Source organism: Crocodylus siamensis, chromosome 6 (assembly GCF_052110815.1).
Source record: "Crocodylus siamensis isolate JL-2025a chromosome 6, ASM5211081v1, whole genome shotgun sequence".
Classification (NCBI taxonomy): domain Eukaryota; kingdom Metazoa; phylum Chordata; order Crocodylia; family Crocodylidae; genus Crocodylus; species Crocodylus siamensis.
The window spans coordinates 1,747,183-1,765,886 of record NC_143400.1 but is presented as its reverse complement, the minus strand read 5'-3'; the positions used below and the strand labels follow the sequence as shown (position 1 = coordinate 1,765,886).

Here is an 18,704-nt window from a genome sequence, read left to right as displayed (position 1 = left end):
GAACCTTGCCCCTCACAGCAAGGGCGGAGCTTGGGCTGCACTTTGTGCTAGGGTCTGGGACATAAGCCTCCGTGACAACTCTGGCAAAAACGCAGCAAGTCAAAGGCTGAGAGTTGCATTCAGCATAATCCCAGGTCATGAACTTCCCATGCTGATCTCCACCATGGAGGTTGAGCCAGGACAGCTGCGAGCAGCATGGTGACAAAGCCCGACTTTCTTCTGACAGCACTGGCTGACTGGAAGGATTCCTACACAGGGCCATTTCCGACCCACCAACTGATCCTACCCAGCCTGCTGGCCACCAGCAGGAGCCTGAGGAGGAAGGGCTGTGCCTCACCCCATGACACTGCCACAGCCTGGGCCGTGCAGCATGCAGACTCCTTCATACACCCCTTCCCCCCAGCTTCCTCTTGACACTGCTGCTGCACAGTCCTGGCACCACGGCTGGTGGAAGCCAGGCCCACGTGACACAGGGCACAACGCAATGCGGCAAGCAGCTATCCCGCCCACCCGCTGCAATGAGCCACTGCTGCACTGCTAGGAGACAGTCTGTGCCAGCTGCTGGGGAAGGAAGGGGCCCAGCCCAGGGCAGGTGGATGCCTGGCTGCCTGCACCCACGGTACCAGGACTGTGCAGCACCAATAGGAAACTGAATGGGGGAAGAAGCTGTGGACAGAAACAGGAAAAAGAAGTGGTAGATAGGGAAGGACAGAGGGCAGTAACCGTCTCTCAGTTGAGCTCTTACCTTCCACAGAAATATCCTGAATAGCAAACCGAAGGATAATTGTCCAGATCATTCCCAGCGTCATCTTTGCATTCCCGTCTACAATCTCTGAAAAGAGCAGAAAAAGAATTTGGCCGTTAAACACCCCATGCATGGAAGAAAGCCTCTTTTTCCCCAGTGCAGCCACAGTGAACTGAGCTCTCAGGCCCAACTAAACTAAATTGGATACTTTTAAGAGGCACTAAAAAACCACTAAAAGGCTTGGTATTGTTCAGGACTCAACTGGAGGGCAAGTGCTGATTGCACTGTAAGCACCTCTAGAGACATTACTGCTTTGGGCTTAGAAACACTCAGTTCTGATGTATCCTCAACTAGTCCAGCATTCTGGCTTCTCTTCAACCCAGGAGGCCACACAAAACACCAGCAAACTCTTCCTATGCCCGAACAAGGGTGTTTGTGCCTGAAAGCTTGCAAAGGACAATTTTTCCAATGATTTAGTTGATCTAATAAGAGACATCGCATCTGCCCAAAGAAGCTTGTCTGCCTCAACCAGTCCATGTTTTCCTCACTAGATGACAGCACTTCACTGCAGGATACCTGGAAGCTGGGCCTCCCACACCCCATCTGAGTTCACACCCAATGACTCAAGATCTCTGAAGGACAAGTATGGAGCAGCAAGGAAGAGGTGCCCCATTTTCATTCAGGTGTGGCACAGGGCAAAGCCAGTAGGAATCAGACCAGGGATCAGAAGGTCATTATTGCTCAAAAGCTGCTGGAATCCAGGTCTGGTGGCTACGCTGGCTATTACACTCATGTCTCTGGGCAAATCTGGCACTCCTAAAGCAAAGCAGGGCATTGCAGAGCTCAATGTGAGCTGGTATTGCCTGGATTTCAGTTGCAAGTTGTTCTTGAACAGACTGTATATGGAGTCTGCTCCACAGCTATAAGTGGTCATCATCCTCCAAGGAATCTCACCCCACCTCCAACCTGCCCCAGACAGCTGAACTGGCAAGGAGCTGTTTCACTCAGTGCCACACAAATAAAGCAGTCATCTCTATTCAACTGGCAGCACTGATGCAGACCTGTTAGAAGGTGCATGCACCACCCCCTAAAAGCAGCCCCTTAAAATCCACCTGCCTGGAAAAAAAAAACAAAACAGAACAAGAGGACCGCATTTATTTCAGCTGCACTGGGTAAAAGGGAGCTGAAAACTTGACACGTGACTAGAACAGGGTGCCTATGTTCTTAGCAAAACAGACTGCAGCTAAACACGGAATTTCTTGAGTCTAAAAACTCCCTAAAACAAATAAACTCTTGGATGCATAAAGGATGAAGTCAATCTATTCCTAGAGACAGCTGAATAGTCACAGGAGAGAGCCAACGTCTGTAAAAGCTAAGTGGATGAACTGGCTATGGTAGCTCAAGACCCCACACCCTTGCACCCGATGTGGCACGAGTTGGAAGACACACGGGTTTCTGGACCAGTCAGACCTTCAAGGAAGGACCCCAGCCAGCAGACTAACTCCACACTTGCAGGAATTGAGTTCATGGCAGCCTAGCACCAAGGGACGCCATGTCCAAGACAACAAGGAACCTGTGCTTTGCAAGTTCCAGGTCTCAAGTCTCATGAGCAACAAGTCCAAAGATGACAACTGTGGCAGACTCTACGAAGCCACAGCCATCAGACCCATAAGATGTCTCAGTGCAGAGTCCTGACACTGCCAGCACCAGAGGCTATGGAAGAAGAGTCGGCTGAACCCCTGCTACTTAGCAGCCTGACATGCTTTCTTATCTATTTTGCAATTCAAAAGAAAAATGTAAGCAAAGCTGCTCTGGACTAGCTGACCAGAGTGTTCTTCTATCAATGGGGCCAAATACATGCAGCTGGAAGAGGCCAAGGCAGAAGTCAGTCCAGCTGCAAAGAACCACACGACTAGAGAAAACAGCTTAGATCCCAATGTGATAATAGGAATTTTGTTTTTCTGAGCCATAACAACTTCACTGCCAGCACGTCAGCTTGGCAAAAAACTCAGAGGCATCCCGAACACGGAGACTTGGATGAAGGCAAAGACAAGGGCTTTGATTTCTTTGGACACGTCCTTTGATCCAATTATTAACGGCAATTAGTTGAACAGCAGCAGGCACCCATCTTGTTGACCGTGCCTTGGGCCATCATTCAAAAGTGTTATACAGAATCACAAAGTTATGGATTTATTTCTCAGTTCCCAACAATGCTTTTAAAAGGCCCTCAAGCGTGTTTGGCTTCCGTTGGTTTTACTGAGCACTGCAAAAGAAACCTGCATCTCCCTTCAAAGCCCTGTTTGGTTCGACACCTTCAGAGAGGGGAGACTGCATTTCCACATGCTGCCTAAGCCAACATTTCTGATTCTGCTGACGCTCACGTCATGCAACTGCTGCCATATTTAGCCACAAGCTTAAGATCCTTCCCTCCCGTCTCCATTAGCATTCAAACTCCATTGTCCCAGGAAGGATTTGGCTTGTTAGGGATTTCTAAGGCACTAGTTTCAACCACACCTTCTAGAGCATCACGTATGTGCAGCTAGGTATTTGTACTGAAAAATTAGCACTTCTTCCAACTGAAGCAGTCCTAACTCCAAGTAACTAGTCTCCCCTATCACCAACACATGCTCCCACACGTACCACAAGGATAGAGCTTTTACCCTGGGGCTGGTTCTGTATCAACTAAAGCAAGACACTGGCAGGACACAAGATGGACTCCACTGAGACAGCTCAATCCATGCCAGAAGCAACATTTACTGCACTCAGCTGGATAGCAAAATGACATATGAATTTCTGGGATTCTCATAGCATTGCCTCCTACCCGAAGACGACGCTGTGAACAAAACATTTTATAGAACTGAACAAATTCCAAATTTCTCTCTACAAGTTCACGACTGTAGCAGCTACAAAGCTGCTAGTTGAATGCAGTGCGAACATGTGTATTGACAAGTTTCTTCCCATTTACTCAGCCACAGACATTTAGGACCATCCAAAGCATTTGCCTATTCCATCGTCACCCTAGTATCAACACAGGAATTAGGCAGAAGCAATCAGAAAAAAGAAAGCAATGCTTCAAAATGTATGGTGTCATCAGCACAGCAACCCTGGGCAGTCTAGGAGAAGTGTGGCAAGCTGTAGGATACCCAGAAGGCCCAAGCACCCTACCTTCAGCCCCTATGGAGACCAGCTTGACTCCTTTGCTAGCGATGAAATCCAGAGCTTTGTTCACATTGTTGATTTTATGCACTCTCATCTTTCCCCGCTCTGGTTTAGGTAACCGCTCCCCTAGAGAGAAACAACAGCATTAGGTTCTCAGTAAAGCTGAAGGTAGGAACTAAAAAGACTGCTGGAAAAACCAAGTAAACCTGTAGCAGGAAACAAGGCCTTCTCTTAGTGTCAGGGACAGGACACGAGTCTGAGCTGTTGCACATGTTTTGAGCAATTTCTCAAAATGTGCATTATGAATATAGGTACTGGGGCAGGGGCCACTGTAGCTCTATATTTGTGCAGCACTTGGCAGGATGTGGCCCTGACCTATACCCAGAGTCCTCAGCTGCTATGGTAATAGGAATGGTGAATAATTTCAGAAAGCAATCGAGTCCATCTACACTGCAATGGCATGGACTTCTATTGTGGTATCGAAACACGCCAAGGAGAAATTGGAGCCCCGCTGCACTCACAGAACAAAGTGCCCGGGCCAGAGAGCTCTAAGTCTCAGTGGGGGCAGATGACAAAACAAGGAGCAACAGGCTCAAGTTGCAACGAGGGAAGTGGAGTCTGGATTTTAGGAAAAACCTCTCTCACTAGGAGGGTAGTAAAGTACTGAAATGGGTTACCCAGAGAGGTGGTGGAGTCTCCATCCTTGGAGGTGTTTAAGACCCAGCTAGACAAAGCCTCATCTGGGATGATGTAGTTGGGAATGGCCCTGCTTTCAGCAGAGTGCTGGAGTAAGTAAGACCTCCTGAAGTCCCTTCCAACCCTCATTTTCTATGATTCTTACGTTGGAGTGTAAGCCGAGAGGAGGGAGCCATGCGGTCACTGTGCCCTCTGTGCAGCAGAGCATGACTCACCTGAAATGACCTCCAGAAGCAACATGAGTTTGAGACCATCTCGGAAATCCTCGTCTATGTTCTCGATCTGCGTGCCAGCCTTCCTCAGGTGGGAGTTGCACCATGCCGTAAAAGTCTGGAAGACACAGGGAGGGACGGCGAGATTGTAAGTCAGGCTAGAAACAACCTCACGAAGCAACATGAAACATAGGGGAAGTTGAGCTAAGCTGTCCACCTTAGTTTAAACTTGTATATTTGGATCCAACACACCCAAACAGGGTGCAGTTCTTGTCTGTGCACACCTATTAATTCACCACTGTACAGGTTATATTTGTCGCATTTACTCCACCAGCTATTTTCCTTTCATCCTTTCACTGAGGCCACCACACTCCAGTGCAATGCAACAGGCTGCCTCTTAGCGCCTGAAGGGTCCAGCTCACTCCCCACAAGCCGATTACAAGAACCACTTTAGATAACTGAGACGAGACAGGCTGGGCTTGGTAAGAGTTCAACCTGACCAGCTGCCGCTTTCAGCCGCTTCAGGACACATTTAGCAGACATTTCTGAGGGTAGCAAGGATTTTAAATAAGCAAAACAGAAATAGGTCCTTGGTGTGCTACAAAGGTACTTTGTTCACAGGAAGCCTGAACTTCTGCAGAGCATATAAACAATTCTGGCACCGGGCTTCGGGGGCCGCCATCTGCCTAGAACCGGACAACCTCAGGCTATTCTGAGTTTCCTGTGGTCTTCTTGTGATGGCAGCCTACCAATATTGAATCACACGCAGGTTTGGACCTTGTCGTCATTTGGCAAACGCTGACGCTGCCAGACACAACGCACCGAACGGCAATGCGGTTTGGTCACCGAGCTGCATGCGGTGCCTGAGCTTGCTCAAAGCTGAAAACAAGTCTACACGGCCCATGCAAGCGCAGTCCCTTCAGCGAGACAAGACGGGAGTGCACGACTGTTCCAACTGCATGCAGTTGGTGCAAACACCGCCTCCGCAGCAAGACAGAAGGTGTGTACACGACTGTTCTGTGTGCTGTTGGTACAAGCGCAGTCACTACTGTGAGACACGAGAAATGTGCAAGACTGAGTTGTGACTGCATGCCGTTGGTCTGAAGGACCCCATAGTTTCTTGACTGAGTTTTCCAGGTGTGTCGCTCTAAACACACGTGACATTTGCAACTCTGAACACGCAACACATGCATGCGATTAGTGCTGCCAGGTGAGCACAGGGAACAGATAAGGAGCTGGAAACAGCCCAGCACAGAGCCTGCAACCAAGCACCGTTTGTTGTGACAACTGTTACTAACCCGACTCATTCTGACGCTCCTAGATAGCGACTGCTCAACAGCTCCTTGACCCTACACATCGTCTCTGGAGTGCAAACATGGGCACGGCTGACACAACACTCTACAGGCCAGTTTCAAAAGCTACCACAGATTTCCCCCTTCATCTGATGGAGAGCACTTGGAAAAGCAGGAGAACTACAGAGCAAAGGAAGTGAGAGCACAGGGCTGAAGAGCCATCCCTGGCAATCTGAGAGCCAGCCATGTCTCGATTCTGCATGTGCTTGGGAAACGGCCACACCTGAGCATGATGTCTTCAGTACTGCAGTTTACACTAAGCTGCAAGTGCACACCACAGGCTTGATGAAGGCAGAGAACGAGGGGGTTGGACTAGACCTCCCAAGGTCCCTTCCAGCTTTAACTTTCTATGAACTGACCAAAAAGCAGGCTGGGAGTGACAGAGGATAATAGGACAGTCATTCTGTACTCTCAGGGCACAGAGAAGTTACCACAATGCAAGCTAGGACTTGACATTACTGCAGGCTGGGGGCTCTGTAGGCAAGGGAACGCATTGATGTACCGACATCCCGAGCCAAAGGCGGAAGCATTCCCCTTCCTTCCCATGACCAGTGCAAGGTCGCTGTGAGCACGGTGACGTGTCCTCTGCAGCAGCATTGCTCAACCTCTGGGCTGTGACCCAAAAGTGGGTCGCAAGAATATTTCAAAGTGTCGTGAGCTGTGGCAGGGCAGAGGGATGGCAGGAAGGTGCTGTGTGGCCGGCATGGCTGCATGGGGGCCAGTGCCTGTGCTCGGGGAGGCAGGAGGGGCCATGACCAGGCTGCCTGGCACGGCGCGGCAACCCCAGCCTAGGTCAGGAGGGATGCCACAGGCCTCTTCTCCTCCTCCCTCCAGACCGTGAGCTGAAGTCACTGCAGCTACAGCGCTCCGGACCAAGCCGGAGAGAGGGAGCTGGGGTCCCCAGGTCAGAACAAGCCGTGGATCTCTGCAAATGGGTCCCGATGGGAAAAAGGTTGAGAACCAATGCTCCAGTGGACACGGTGGCCTACAGAGAACTGTGAGTGTGCAGCAGATTTCGCAGCCTTGTCACTTCAGAAGTGCGTCCAAGTCCCGCCCAGAGCAGGTCATGGAACAGAAGTTACAGTAAGGAGATTAAAGGGAGCTTTGCAAGCCTGAAGTAGGACTACAGCATCTAAACCAGATCAAGTCCTAACTGAAGGCTAATTCAAGAACGCTAGGAGCACATTACCAATCCCCCGTATATCCCAGCACAGGAAGGGGAAGCTGTAACGCTTAGTCTGTTGCACCACACAGCTATTTCCCACTCTACCACCATGCAGTCCTTAGTTCGGGAACTTCCCACTCCCCTATTTCGGGCTGGCGGCCTGCCGGATGGATTGCAAAGTCCTCTCTGCAGCCCGGCTCCGGGCCCGAAGCCCCCAGACCATACCTAATGCAAGAAACAGCCATTTCCTGCTGCTCTGTCTAAACTCATTACCGCTGCCTTTTACTCAAATGAGTTATGGCCTGGACACGTAGCTTTTATGACAAGGGTGTAAAGCTAGACTCTCAGACCTTGGAGCTGGATTCCTAGTTGTTAAGACTCTCGAATGCTGGGATCAGGCACGTGGGCTGCTTCCTGGAGTGGCCTGAGCTAGGGAAAGGCTATTGGCAAGTTGTGTGTCATGCTAGGAGGACTCTCAGCCTGCCCCCCACCTCCCTTGAGGGAGATGAGCAGCAGTCGCAGGAAGCTACCATGTCTTTATTGCTTCATATTTGTTGACTGCCAGCCCATTTAAGGCTATGTAGTGATGCTTCTGCCTCCAGAAAGGGACCGTGGACCCGCAAATCACTTGGAAGGATGATTTCGAATTCAAACAGCATTGTCCCTTTCCCAGCATCACAGTACTCAGCAGAGCTGCAGATGACTCAGAATAAGCCCCTAGTTCTGCTGCTTTAGTCATTCCTATGTGGGGGACACCCCTTCCGCTGTAGCTGCCCTCCCTGGAAGTGTTTTGCACAAGCCCCACTGTATCATACAAAGCTGAGGTGTCAGGTCCCCAGCTTTCAGTCTCCCCCTAAATGAGGGAATTTTATGGGAGAATTCCCACCGCCAAACCCTGCCACCAGCTCAGCGTCCGCCTAACAAGTCTTTGCTAGGGAGACTGGAAGAAATAAATGATCCTTGGCAGGCTGTCAGCAGATGGATCAATTCTCAGCTCGCAGCAGATGAATCGTAGCTCCTCCACACCCTTCGCTTTGTGAGTTGTTAGAAGACCTTTAACCTGCCGTGAGGGTGAAGGCTCAAGAGTCGGATCGGACCCCCTCAGTCTTGAGACGCACTGCAGTGCCCTTCCCTAGGCCATCTTCTGGGGAGGGAGAGGAGCAAATCACCTTTTGCCCTTACCTTTCACAGTCACACACATGCCCTGGGTCTGAGAGCCCTCCTCCAGCCTGCTGCTGCCTGAAAAGGATGGGGATCAAAATGCATCCTCCTGCGTCAGAGTATGGCCCCTCCTAGCACGGCTGTGTGGCACCTCCATACCGCCAGGAAGCAAAATGAATGAACGGGGAGTATTGTTCCACCCTAAACACTGCTGGCCAATCCCCAAGTACTTCAGTGAGCTCATAGCCGGGGAATGTTGCAGTGACAGTTTTTAATGAGCCATTCATCTAACGAGGGGAGGGAGAAGGAGAAAGCGTTTTCCTGCTTAAATGAGAGTATTAGATCAGACAAGGCTCTTTTGGGTAAATGTGATATGTTTTATTAGACCAACTAAGTTGGCAAAATTGTTCTTTGCAAGCTTCCGGGCACAAACGCCCTTCTTCAGGCCCAAGGAGAGTCTGCCGGTGTTTTGTATTCTCATGCATTTTTAAAAGGAGAGACACCCCCCTGAATTATAAAAGCAAAGCTGTTTTCTCTTGGTCAACTGACACCAAACCTCAACACATTGCCACCCGCAGAACCGTTTGACTGGAAAGGATTTGACATGCCGAGCAGCTTTCTCCCAACACTCACTATTGTGAAAACTGCCCACAAAGGAGAAAAGGGAAATCAGCATTTCACAAGGGTCTGGCTTCTTTAAAGTGCGTGTGGAGAGGGCAGGGAGAGGAAAGGAATTTCAAAGGCAAAAATCAAAGGTTGAGCCACATCAGGAGGAAGCAATCCTGTAACTCAGCTCTCAGCAATGAAGTTTATTTCAAGAAGTGGCAGGGAGGGGGAACAGCCTCAGGACACTGCATGCTCTCAGGCAGGTAGGGAGACTTTTCCAAGCCCATGGAGCATTACAAAGAGGATCTGGGGGTTCCTTTCCACCGGGCAACTAAAACAGAGCCAGAGATCGCCTTAAGTTGCAGTGAAAGACAAAAAAAGGAAGAATGAGCCATGTTCAAAGCAGATCTTTGGTTTGCACAAGGCAAGTCGTGGACTCCTTCCAATCCCAGTACCTCACTGCAAAAAAAGCATTCCCAAAGCATGGCAAGTTCAAGGAAAATATACAGGCCAGGAATGAAGGATATTTTAAGCCCACAAAAAGCATCACAGCCTTGGCTTTGCCAGGAATTTCTAGGAAGTCTTATCTGTCCACTTATCCTCCTCCAATAGCTATGCAACTGCTTGTCATGAACATGCCTGTGGTATACCATGCTGAAGTTAAAGGATGCTGGAAGATGAGAGTATTCCCATGGGAAAACACGATGCCTTCTTAGGAGTGGAGCTGCGCTCCAATACTGATCGAAACCTGTCGCAAACACCAAGACTCACCATCCTTTGAGGCATATATCAGCCCAAATTGAAGAGATGGGTGAACTGAGACCCTCTCAACATGACAAGACTGAGGGCATGGGAAGTCAGCTGCAGCACGTGGAGCAGGTCCCATGAATTGGGGCTCAGGCTCCTAATCACTAGATTGCACTTCCTGTTCCAGCCACAAAAAGGAGGATATGAAAACCAGCTTCAGAACCATCTGGTTTTCACATGATGGGCTGCCTGGCCACAGCTTAGGCAATCTGGGTTTTGTTTCAGCTTCCTCCCCCCGTTAGTAGCCTCAACATGTGCAAAGGACTGTTTCCATTCCTTGGTATTCTTCTACCACAGTGGTTTTCACCCTGCAGTCCATGGACCTCTGGGGGCGTGCAGACTATGTCTAGGGGGTCTGCAAAAGATGACTACGATCAATCAAAAGTACGTCGATACCAAACATGTCCAAAAGGGGCCGGTGCCTAAAGAAAAGGTTAAAAACCACTGCTCTACCAGTCTAGGCAGCTGTTTTACCCTCGATTGCCAACTGGGTCCTTCAGAGATGCTGGGCACTAGCCAAATCAGCCAGTAAGTACAAACGAGCTGATAGCAATGATCTCTGATGTGTTCCACCAAGGCACTCAGAGTAAGGAAGTGGACCTAATCCTTCTCACCAACCCATGCTGGCTGCAGGTAAAGGGGTTCTGGCAAAAGTGGACCAATATTTGACAGATCTTCTCTTGTAACTAAGAGGAATACAAGCTAGACCACTCAACATCACAAGTTTAGTCTACTCATGCATGCCCATCACAAGCTCTGTAGGATCTGATCACGGGCACATGGGGCTTGTCTGACTAAATTCTCTTAGCAGAACCACCCCCTTGTCCAGCAACTGGGCATGGGTTCAGTACTGACTCAGAGGAAGAGCACCACCTTACCTCCATCTCATACACAGCTCTGTGGAAATCATGATGGGGACGGCCCCACAGAAACAGCTCAGCTCCACAAAGCCACGGTAGCTTCATCCACACACCCCCAACATTGCCAGTTCAGCTCCAGTGCTCTCCACACACAAAGTTCAGCTTGCATCTGGGTTGGCAGAAAAGCTTCCCTCTGGAAGACTGCCACCAACTCATTACTTCGGGCAGCAGTGTGAATCCAGGCATTACCAAAGCTGAACCTGGAAGCTCAAAAGGCGACTGCTCATGGCAGTTCAGAGCATGCATAAAGAATGGTTAGGATACGCTTACAGGAGTCTCTTGACATGGGCATATTGAGGAAGATTTTGGGCCCCGATATTCTCCTGGGTGTTCCAGAACACCGATTACAGTGGCCTGTGAAGCAGTGATGGCTCGAGCTACAACCGTCTTTCACTGGACAAGTAACCTGTTTGACAAACATGTGACCTCCGTCCCTGCTGAGTACACGCTCCCCAGCTTTCTGGACCAGTAACCCAAACCCCAGAAAAGACCCTGTTGGGAAGAGATCCCAGAAGAATGCCTTCAAGGCTCTGCTCCAAGCCCAGGCTTGAAATACTTTCCCTAGCGGCTACTTAGCCCCTAGAAACAGCACAAGTTTGAGTGAATTCAGCTTCTCCCAAATTCCAGCAACCAGAAGCAAGAGCCTGTTTTCAGTCGTTCTGCCCAGAAAACGCACTGGTGTCGGGCTAGGTAAGAGGCAGATACCATGACAGACACACCGGTATGGGTTTCAACAACGCTGTGCCTGGAAGCTCTCCAGTTTGCACTCCAAACAGACGGTTACATTTTTGTTTCACTCAATTAACCTCCAATTTCCACAAAGTGACTTTCACGATAAAGTGCTCCAAGTAACAAGCCTGTTCCGAGAATATTAAATGCGACCAAAGCTCCCTGTCCGCGGGACATGGGATAACCTAGATACAGGATGCACATATTTGCTTTAACATATACGCAGTTACGGCCAAGCCTTCGTTTATTCTCCATTGCCAAGTTATAAGGAAAATCGTACAGGTTTAAAAGCAACTTCCTCGTATTGCATTTAGCACTTTAGGGCCCTACCAGTTTCCTACACTGCAAGTTTCTCGCATACCATGCAAAGTTCATACAGAGAAGTATTTTTTTATATTTTTATAAACATTTTTTTATATATATATATAAGGATAGAAGGAATCAGCAAAGAGTGTGTACAAAGTCTCCAGAAAGAAATGAAGACCCACGGGACTCGGGCCGAGTTAAGCATGGCATGCTTCAGTACCGTTTCGGTCACACAAGGGCAGCCCCACCAGACGTGCCTGTACTGACTTGCCATTGGATTTAACTGCGCCGTATTCCACTTTGCCTGTTCAGTGTACTTTACCATGTCCCAGCAAGCGCTTTCAGCCTGGCCTGGCTAAGCCATGCTTTACAGCAGAGGACTTTTGGGCAAGGAGCTATAGGCTGCCTTGTTTATCATGAGGTTTGAGAGCAGACAAGCAAGGGCCAGCATTTAGATGCCGCTTCGCCAAGCCAGAACCGTAAGGTTAAGCTGTAGAATGGAAGTTTCCAGGGGAGTCCAGCTCCATATGACTGGGGGATTTGGCAATTAAGGAAGTCATTAAAGTCAGCCCTGGTTGGAGCGGGTCCCTACAGCACTGCCATGGACCCCGACATACAGCAGGCCTGCCTTTCATTTGTAGGCAAGGCCAGAAGACAGTCCACATGCTGGGTTGTGGACAAAAGCTGCCATTCAAGAACTCTGAGAGTCCATTAGCAGCTCTCATCTTTAGACCTAGCAGTGGGGTCCTGAACGCTCAACAGAGGTTAGCATCATGCTTATAAAAGCGTTGCACAGCTTTGAGCACAAGCCACATTGCACTGCCAAGCTCCCATGAATCAGTTGTGCCTGGATTTCCAGCTCCCCCTGAAACTAAGGGACAAAAAAAATGGAAGGAAATGCAGGAACTTGTGTCCCAGGGCTTTGAAGACACTCACACTGAGAAACAATTTTGTCTTTGATCTGACTACAGGGTCCCTGAGTCTATCTATAGCACTGTTAATCAGTGACCAAATCCCATATCTTGGCCAGTCATGGCAACTCTAATAATGCTCGATGAGCTCATGCTACATCCTCAAGTGCCTGCCCCTTGGGTTTTCACCAATACACAGCTTCGCACCTTCATCCCCTGCCACCCACCTTTGGAAAGAGCCCCTCATGAATACCCTCGTCCTCCTTCAAATCCCACCTGTGTCCCAATAGCTACAAAAGCCTGATGACAGCTGAGGTAGACATCATCACCTCCCATGCTGAGCAAAACAGCCTCACATCCTCATACTCCACTCTACACCCATCTCTTGACCCTTGTCGTATGCTTAGGCTATAAGCTCATCAGGGCAGGGAGTAATTTTTATTGCCCCAAGACTACAGTGGCAATGCTTCTAGACTCAGTTCTGGAGCAGGGAAATGCATGCTTTCTATCCTGAGAAAACAGGGCCGCTACTGCTGCAGGACTGTTCTGTGCTCACCGTCTGCTGCTATTTGCTCAAGCCTGATGCCAATTCCACGCTGCTGGAAATATAACTACGCCAGGACTGACCTTAAACAAGAAAGGCTGGGTCACCTTCAGTGCGGACACAGAGCAGCATTTGCACTCCAGGGCAACGAGTCGGAGTGGGCAGGGCCTGGCAGGACTCCTGAAATCAAAGCACTGGGCCGCTCGCAGAAGGAGCTCCCTGCAGAAACTAAACTAACATGGCTACAGCAAAGGACAAATTCATGGAAGCGACCCCCAAAAAGCCTAAATCCTGGCTTGAAATTGCCTGGTAACACTAACAACCTGCCCAGCACCCAAAGGACATGCACCGGTTCAGCCAGCTTGGGGATCCTGGACAGGAGGGGCCTACCATCCACCACTGGCTTTTTCCCCAGAGCTGCAGGAAGCTCTGTCCTGTGCCCAAGCTTCAGTACTGAAAAGGGAAACAGGACTCTTCAAGAAAGCCCATGTAAGATGTACCCAGGACCCTCACAGGCAGGGAGCATTTGCACAAACCTGTTAGTTCAATGATACAACAGGCGACTTAACTGGGTTTGCCAAGTCAGCATCCCCTAGAACACAGCACAGGAATTTCTCCGATTAAGGAAAATGGTAGAATTAAGGCGCTCAATATCCTAGTAAGAGCACTGAAAACCGTGTCACCTACTTAACCGAGCAAGACGGAGAGCTCTGTGCAGCCTCATTTCATTATCCACGCTGGCCTCCACCACTCTGATGCACAACGAGGGCTGGAGCGCATTAATCTCAGCCCTTTATTGCTACCATTACTCACTCACTGCCCTCAAGTTTGCTGGATCGAGTCCCAGCGACGCTACAGCATGGCACTTCCCTTCCTGATTCGAAGAACAGAAAATGTTAACAGCCGCTTAGCCTGGGTTTTTGCCCTTCCTCCTAATTAGTGCTCAACAGCCAGTTTGCTGATGTTATGCAAGTGTCTCATTAACCTGATGGGTCAGGATAGGAGCTTGCAGATAATCAGCTCAGGTTTCCCAGCAACCTCGTACACTTTCATGATTATGTGGAGCATGGAGGGCCACTGATTCTAACACAGGAGGCAATGCAGAGGGTAGCACCTGTATTTGCCGAGTGCTGTGTACACGGGGGGGGGGGCAGGGGGACGGGACAAGGTCCCAGAAAGTCATGAATGAGTCTGCAGCACCCCCACAGCCTCAACATTTGTCTTCCCGCAATTACAGTGCTGGGGAGGAGCAAGACAAGAATGCAGGAATGTATGACTCAGTTGCTCCGTCAGGGCTTGGCCTGGCACGGTGACAGGTGTGCTTTGCCGTTTGGATTGGCCCTACCTACTTTGTGCTAACCTCTTGCCAAGCCATATAAGCAGCTGAAAGGGGTGGGCATTTTCTCCCTCAAGCCAATGCAGGCTGAAAAACTTGGAAGATCCTGGGTCAGGAAGTCTTAATTTTATCCATTCGTGCTAAAAATTTTCAACATGGAACAGGCACTCAGGAAGTGTGGGGGCAGAGGGTTATAACTGCACTGTTTTTAGCATGGCAAATGATGGATTATTACTGGTAAGCCAGAGAGAAGCATCTCTGCTCGCTGCCTTATTCTGCCAAAAAGCAAAACGCACCTGAATTTCGTCAAGTGGAGAAGCACCAAGATAACCACACTGGAGACTGGAGGCCCAGACCACGAATGGACCAAGTTCCTACATATGATACCACTCCTGCCAACCAAATGCACCACAGTCTGACCTTGAAACAACTCGGGGCTTGAAGAAGCTCGTTTACAGGCACATTTAATCCCTAGGCTCCCTTCTTGACATGGAGACAAACACCCAAGGGAATGTCCCTAGTTTCCATGCCAAGAAGGGAGCCCAACTAGCACCAAACAGAAGTGATGGCTCACCATTATTTCTTGAAAAACCTTCAGTTTTATATCTGCAAGCTTCCTGAAGCTGCTCTGCTCTCTGCGCCACAGTCACTGCCATTTGTTGAGTTCTGTAAAGAGGACACAGCTTGCTTTCCAGCAACTCACTCCCCTATGGATCTTAGTGGATTATGGGGGAAAAGTGGACTTGAACAGTGCACGTCCACACCAAAGCAGTGCCAGTGACCACAACTGCACCTGCTCCTAAAGGGCGCTGCGTAGTCTTTGCTCTCCGCACCGGCCGAGGGAGCTTGCTGTCACCTTACCAGAAGCGCTGGGCACCCGTTGGTTCTAGCAGAGTTCCTAAGGGTAAGGTGGAGGATGAAAGTGATCTTTGAACGTGCTGAAACTCAACATCACTGGGCCACGTGACTGGCAATGATAAACAGAATGAGCTACACGGAGGCAGCCACATTACCTTCACATTCTTGGTTCAGTGCCAGCAGAAAGGAATCGATTGCCTTTTATAGAGGCAGATTTGAGCATACAGCGGCTGTTACAGGTGGCGAAAGACCTGCAGGTCACACAGGTCACTGATAAGCAGATCCTGTGTACCGGCAGGATGGAATTTATGATGGGATGCAGGGTGGATAAAAATCAACAAATCCAAGAATGTTTTGTTTATTTTTTTTATAAGATTTTTTTTTTTTTTAAATAAACCTATGCAAAGACAGTTTTAAGGTATGTTATTAAAGCTCAAATATATCATCACGGAATAGAGATTATAACTTCTAATTATGGTATATACTATTTGAGACCATTTATATTTTTAGACAAGTTTTATAAATAGGTCACAACAGGCCATGGACTATATTAGGGGCCCAATCTCATGGGGTTCCCAGAGGTACCTCTATAGTTTAATAAAAATTAAAGAAAACCACTCTACCCAATGTGACCTAGGGCTCAGTCCAGAAGATCCCATAAAGCACCTCTGTGATGCTGTTGCATTTCTCAAAAGGTGGTTTTGTGTCTCTAGAAATAACATCCTTGTTAACAGCAGTGTATGCAGATATGAAATAATAGACCTGATTACCTACCCATCAGCCTTCTCATCTCTCTGCAAGTGTGTGCACACACAGTCAAGCTCTTACCTCTCTCTAAAAGTGCAAAGTTTCAAGAAGTTAAATGAATAGAGGATATCAAACAACAAGAATGCATTTTTTGTAGAAAACAATGATTACAATCAAAGCTTCCTGACCAGTAATTTAAACTGATGTGGATTTAAATCTAATCCACCCTGATGGGCCATAGCCCGCATTTCACAATGCAGGCAGAGTAAAAAGGAGTGTCAGGAGGGAAGCGAAGCATCTTCTCTGCAGCGCTCTGGCAGAGAGAGCTGCATCTGCTTTGCTGTGCGCGCGATGCGATGCGATGCTCTGCCTTTTCCAGGCTGCCCCAGATTTCATCACTCAGCAACCTGGGAACCGAAAGCTGTCTCAAGCCAGAGCCAGCATGTGTGGCCCTCGAGAAAACGAGGCGTTCTCACCAAGAGATCACCAGCAAAGTGAGTCCAAGCACGTGGGAAAGGAAAGCAAAAAGCTCAATCGCACCAAACGAGACAGGAACCACCCACTGAGAGCTGCTAGGAAAAGGAGACGGAAATAAAATTCAGAAGGCACGTGGGGAAAAAGGTCTACGGACTGTTTAAAACCAGGGGTGGGCAAAATGGTGGATCCGGCCAGCAGCTGGATTCCATTTCCTGGCAGCCCATGGCCGCATCGCTGTGGCCAGTTTCCATCAGTGGTGCCCCGATAGCGTGGGGTCAGGAGTCCAGGAAGACCAGCCCCAGCTGCACCGGTAGGGCAGGAATCTGCTCTGGGGCCAGGGCTGGGATCCTGCGGCGGTGACAGTGTGGTCCAGAGCTGGGGCAGAGTCACGATCCACTGCCCCAGCAGGAGTGTGCAGGCAGCAGATTGCAGCTCTGCCCCTGCTCTGAACCACGCTGTCACCGCAGCTCCCCTCCCAGCCGGTGCTGCTGGGGCCAACCTCCATGGAAACCCTCACCCCACGCTGTCATGGCCCCACTGCTGCTGGGAAACTGAGCAGCAGGCAGGTGCTGCTGGGAAACAGAGTCAGTCGCAGGCCCAATCCAGCAGCAGGGCCTGGTTTAGACCAACTCAAGCTGTCTGGCAGACAGGACAGAGTGCAACTGGGCTCGTCCTGAGCAAGAGGCTCATTTACGACCCGGGACTACTGGAGGGGTGCTTGCATATGGACAAAGCTTTGCCAGGACAAAATGTTGCAGAGATATTTCACGTAAAATATGGAGGCCCAGGCACTGCGTTATACATTAGGCTGGCTCTCCTCCAAGGAACCGTCCAACCACCGCGAAGGAAAGGCTCCTTCAGTTGTCCACACCATAATCTTTGCTCCCTTAATGCTTTTAGGGAGGCTGAGTGCCAAGCTTATGTGCAAGAGCCAGGCAGCTTGTCCATGCGTTTTGGGCAATGGTTTCACTGCCCAGCAAGAGGAGCCACACCCTGACTTCAAGAGCCATGAAGGCTAAGCTTCTTCCCTTGCACAAATCACCCAGTGCTTGCTCCAGAGGCACTATGGAAACAGCCCATAAGATTTAAAAATAGTTCTGGAGAGCTAGAGCTGGGTAATTACAAGCCTTGGGGTTCTCCCAAAATTCACAAGGAGCTTATTTCCTCCAAAAAGACTACAGCTCTGCTCCAAGCCTGTGGGATCTACTGAGCCTGGCTAGTGGCAATAGGAAGAGACGCAGAAACGTTACTCCGTAACACTACCGCTCAGTCTAAGACTACGAGTAGGCAGCACATTGAGATATAGATGCAAGTATGAGGTATAGATGGTGTTGACAGGCCCCAGGGTCCTTGGCTGGATTTAACGTATCTGGTTAGTCCCCACTTGTGTCCTGGCTACATTTTTCCCTACAGTAATCAGGTCTGCCCCAACACCAGAGCAGAGGCAGGGAGAATCGGAGCCCTGTGTCCTGGCTCGCTGCTGCCGATCACTGAGTTTTTACCAGCACAGATCTCCCAGCTAGCCATGCTGCTGTTCAGGCTTTTCCCACTCTGGAGGATTGGGGCCAGCTCCTATCTGAGAGAGGAAACCAGCTAGCCAGGTATAGACCCAGCCCGCTGCAGGGAGAGGAGCACACGGAGCATGATACAGCTGTGACCAAGTAAGAGGCTGAGTTTCTTCCAGGAAGCCTCACCTGCCAGACAGTTAGCAGGGGAGTGACAGATGCCACCACCCAGTGACAGTTACTGACTGGATCAGGCAGATTACGGGCAGGGAAAGCCACTCAGCCAGTTAACTTGGGGAACCAGCAGTGACGGCAGAGAGATAAGGTGCAGGACTTCCATCTAAATCAGCTCAGTTGAGCCTGGTTCTTCTGCGTTTGGGCCTCCTCTGGGTGCAGAGACCCCCACTTCCCTTCCCTTCCCTTCCCTCCTGGCCAAGTGACTTCAATGGCCATTTTCCATTTGCAGCC

The 18,704-nt window shown here is 49.7% G+C and overlaps 1 protein-coding gene across 3 annotated transcripts in view; it reads right to left on the bottom strand.

Annotated features, from left to right (window-relative positions):
* The window catches only part of ACTN4 (actinin alpha 4), a 70,279-nt gene that overhangs the window by 24,852 nt on the left and 26,723 nt on the right, over nucleotides 1–18,704 (bottom strand). For 2 of the 3 annotated variants that reach the window (XM_090055929.1, XM_090055928.1), the window contains exons 2-4: nucleotides 4,816–4,930; nucleotides 3,911–4,030; nucleotides 746–832 (exon numbers count right to left, since the gene is read on the bottom strand). In XM_090055929.1, coding sequence (XP_089912055.1) covers nucleotides 746–832; nucleotides 3,911–4,030; nucleotides 4,816–4,930 — 322 coding nt within the window. Of the gene's footprint in view, nucleotides 1–745; nucleotides 833–3,910; nucleotides 4,031–4,815; nucleotides 4,931–8,511; nucleotides 8,532–18,704 lie in introns of those variants that run through there. The other variant, XM_090055930.1, reaches the window with a different exon arrangement.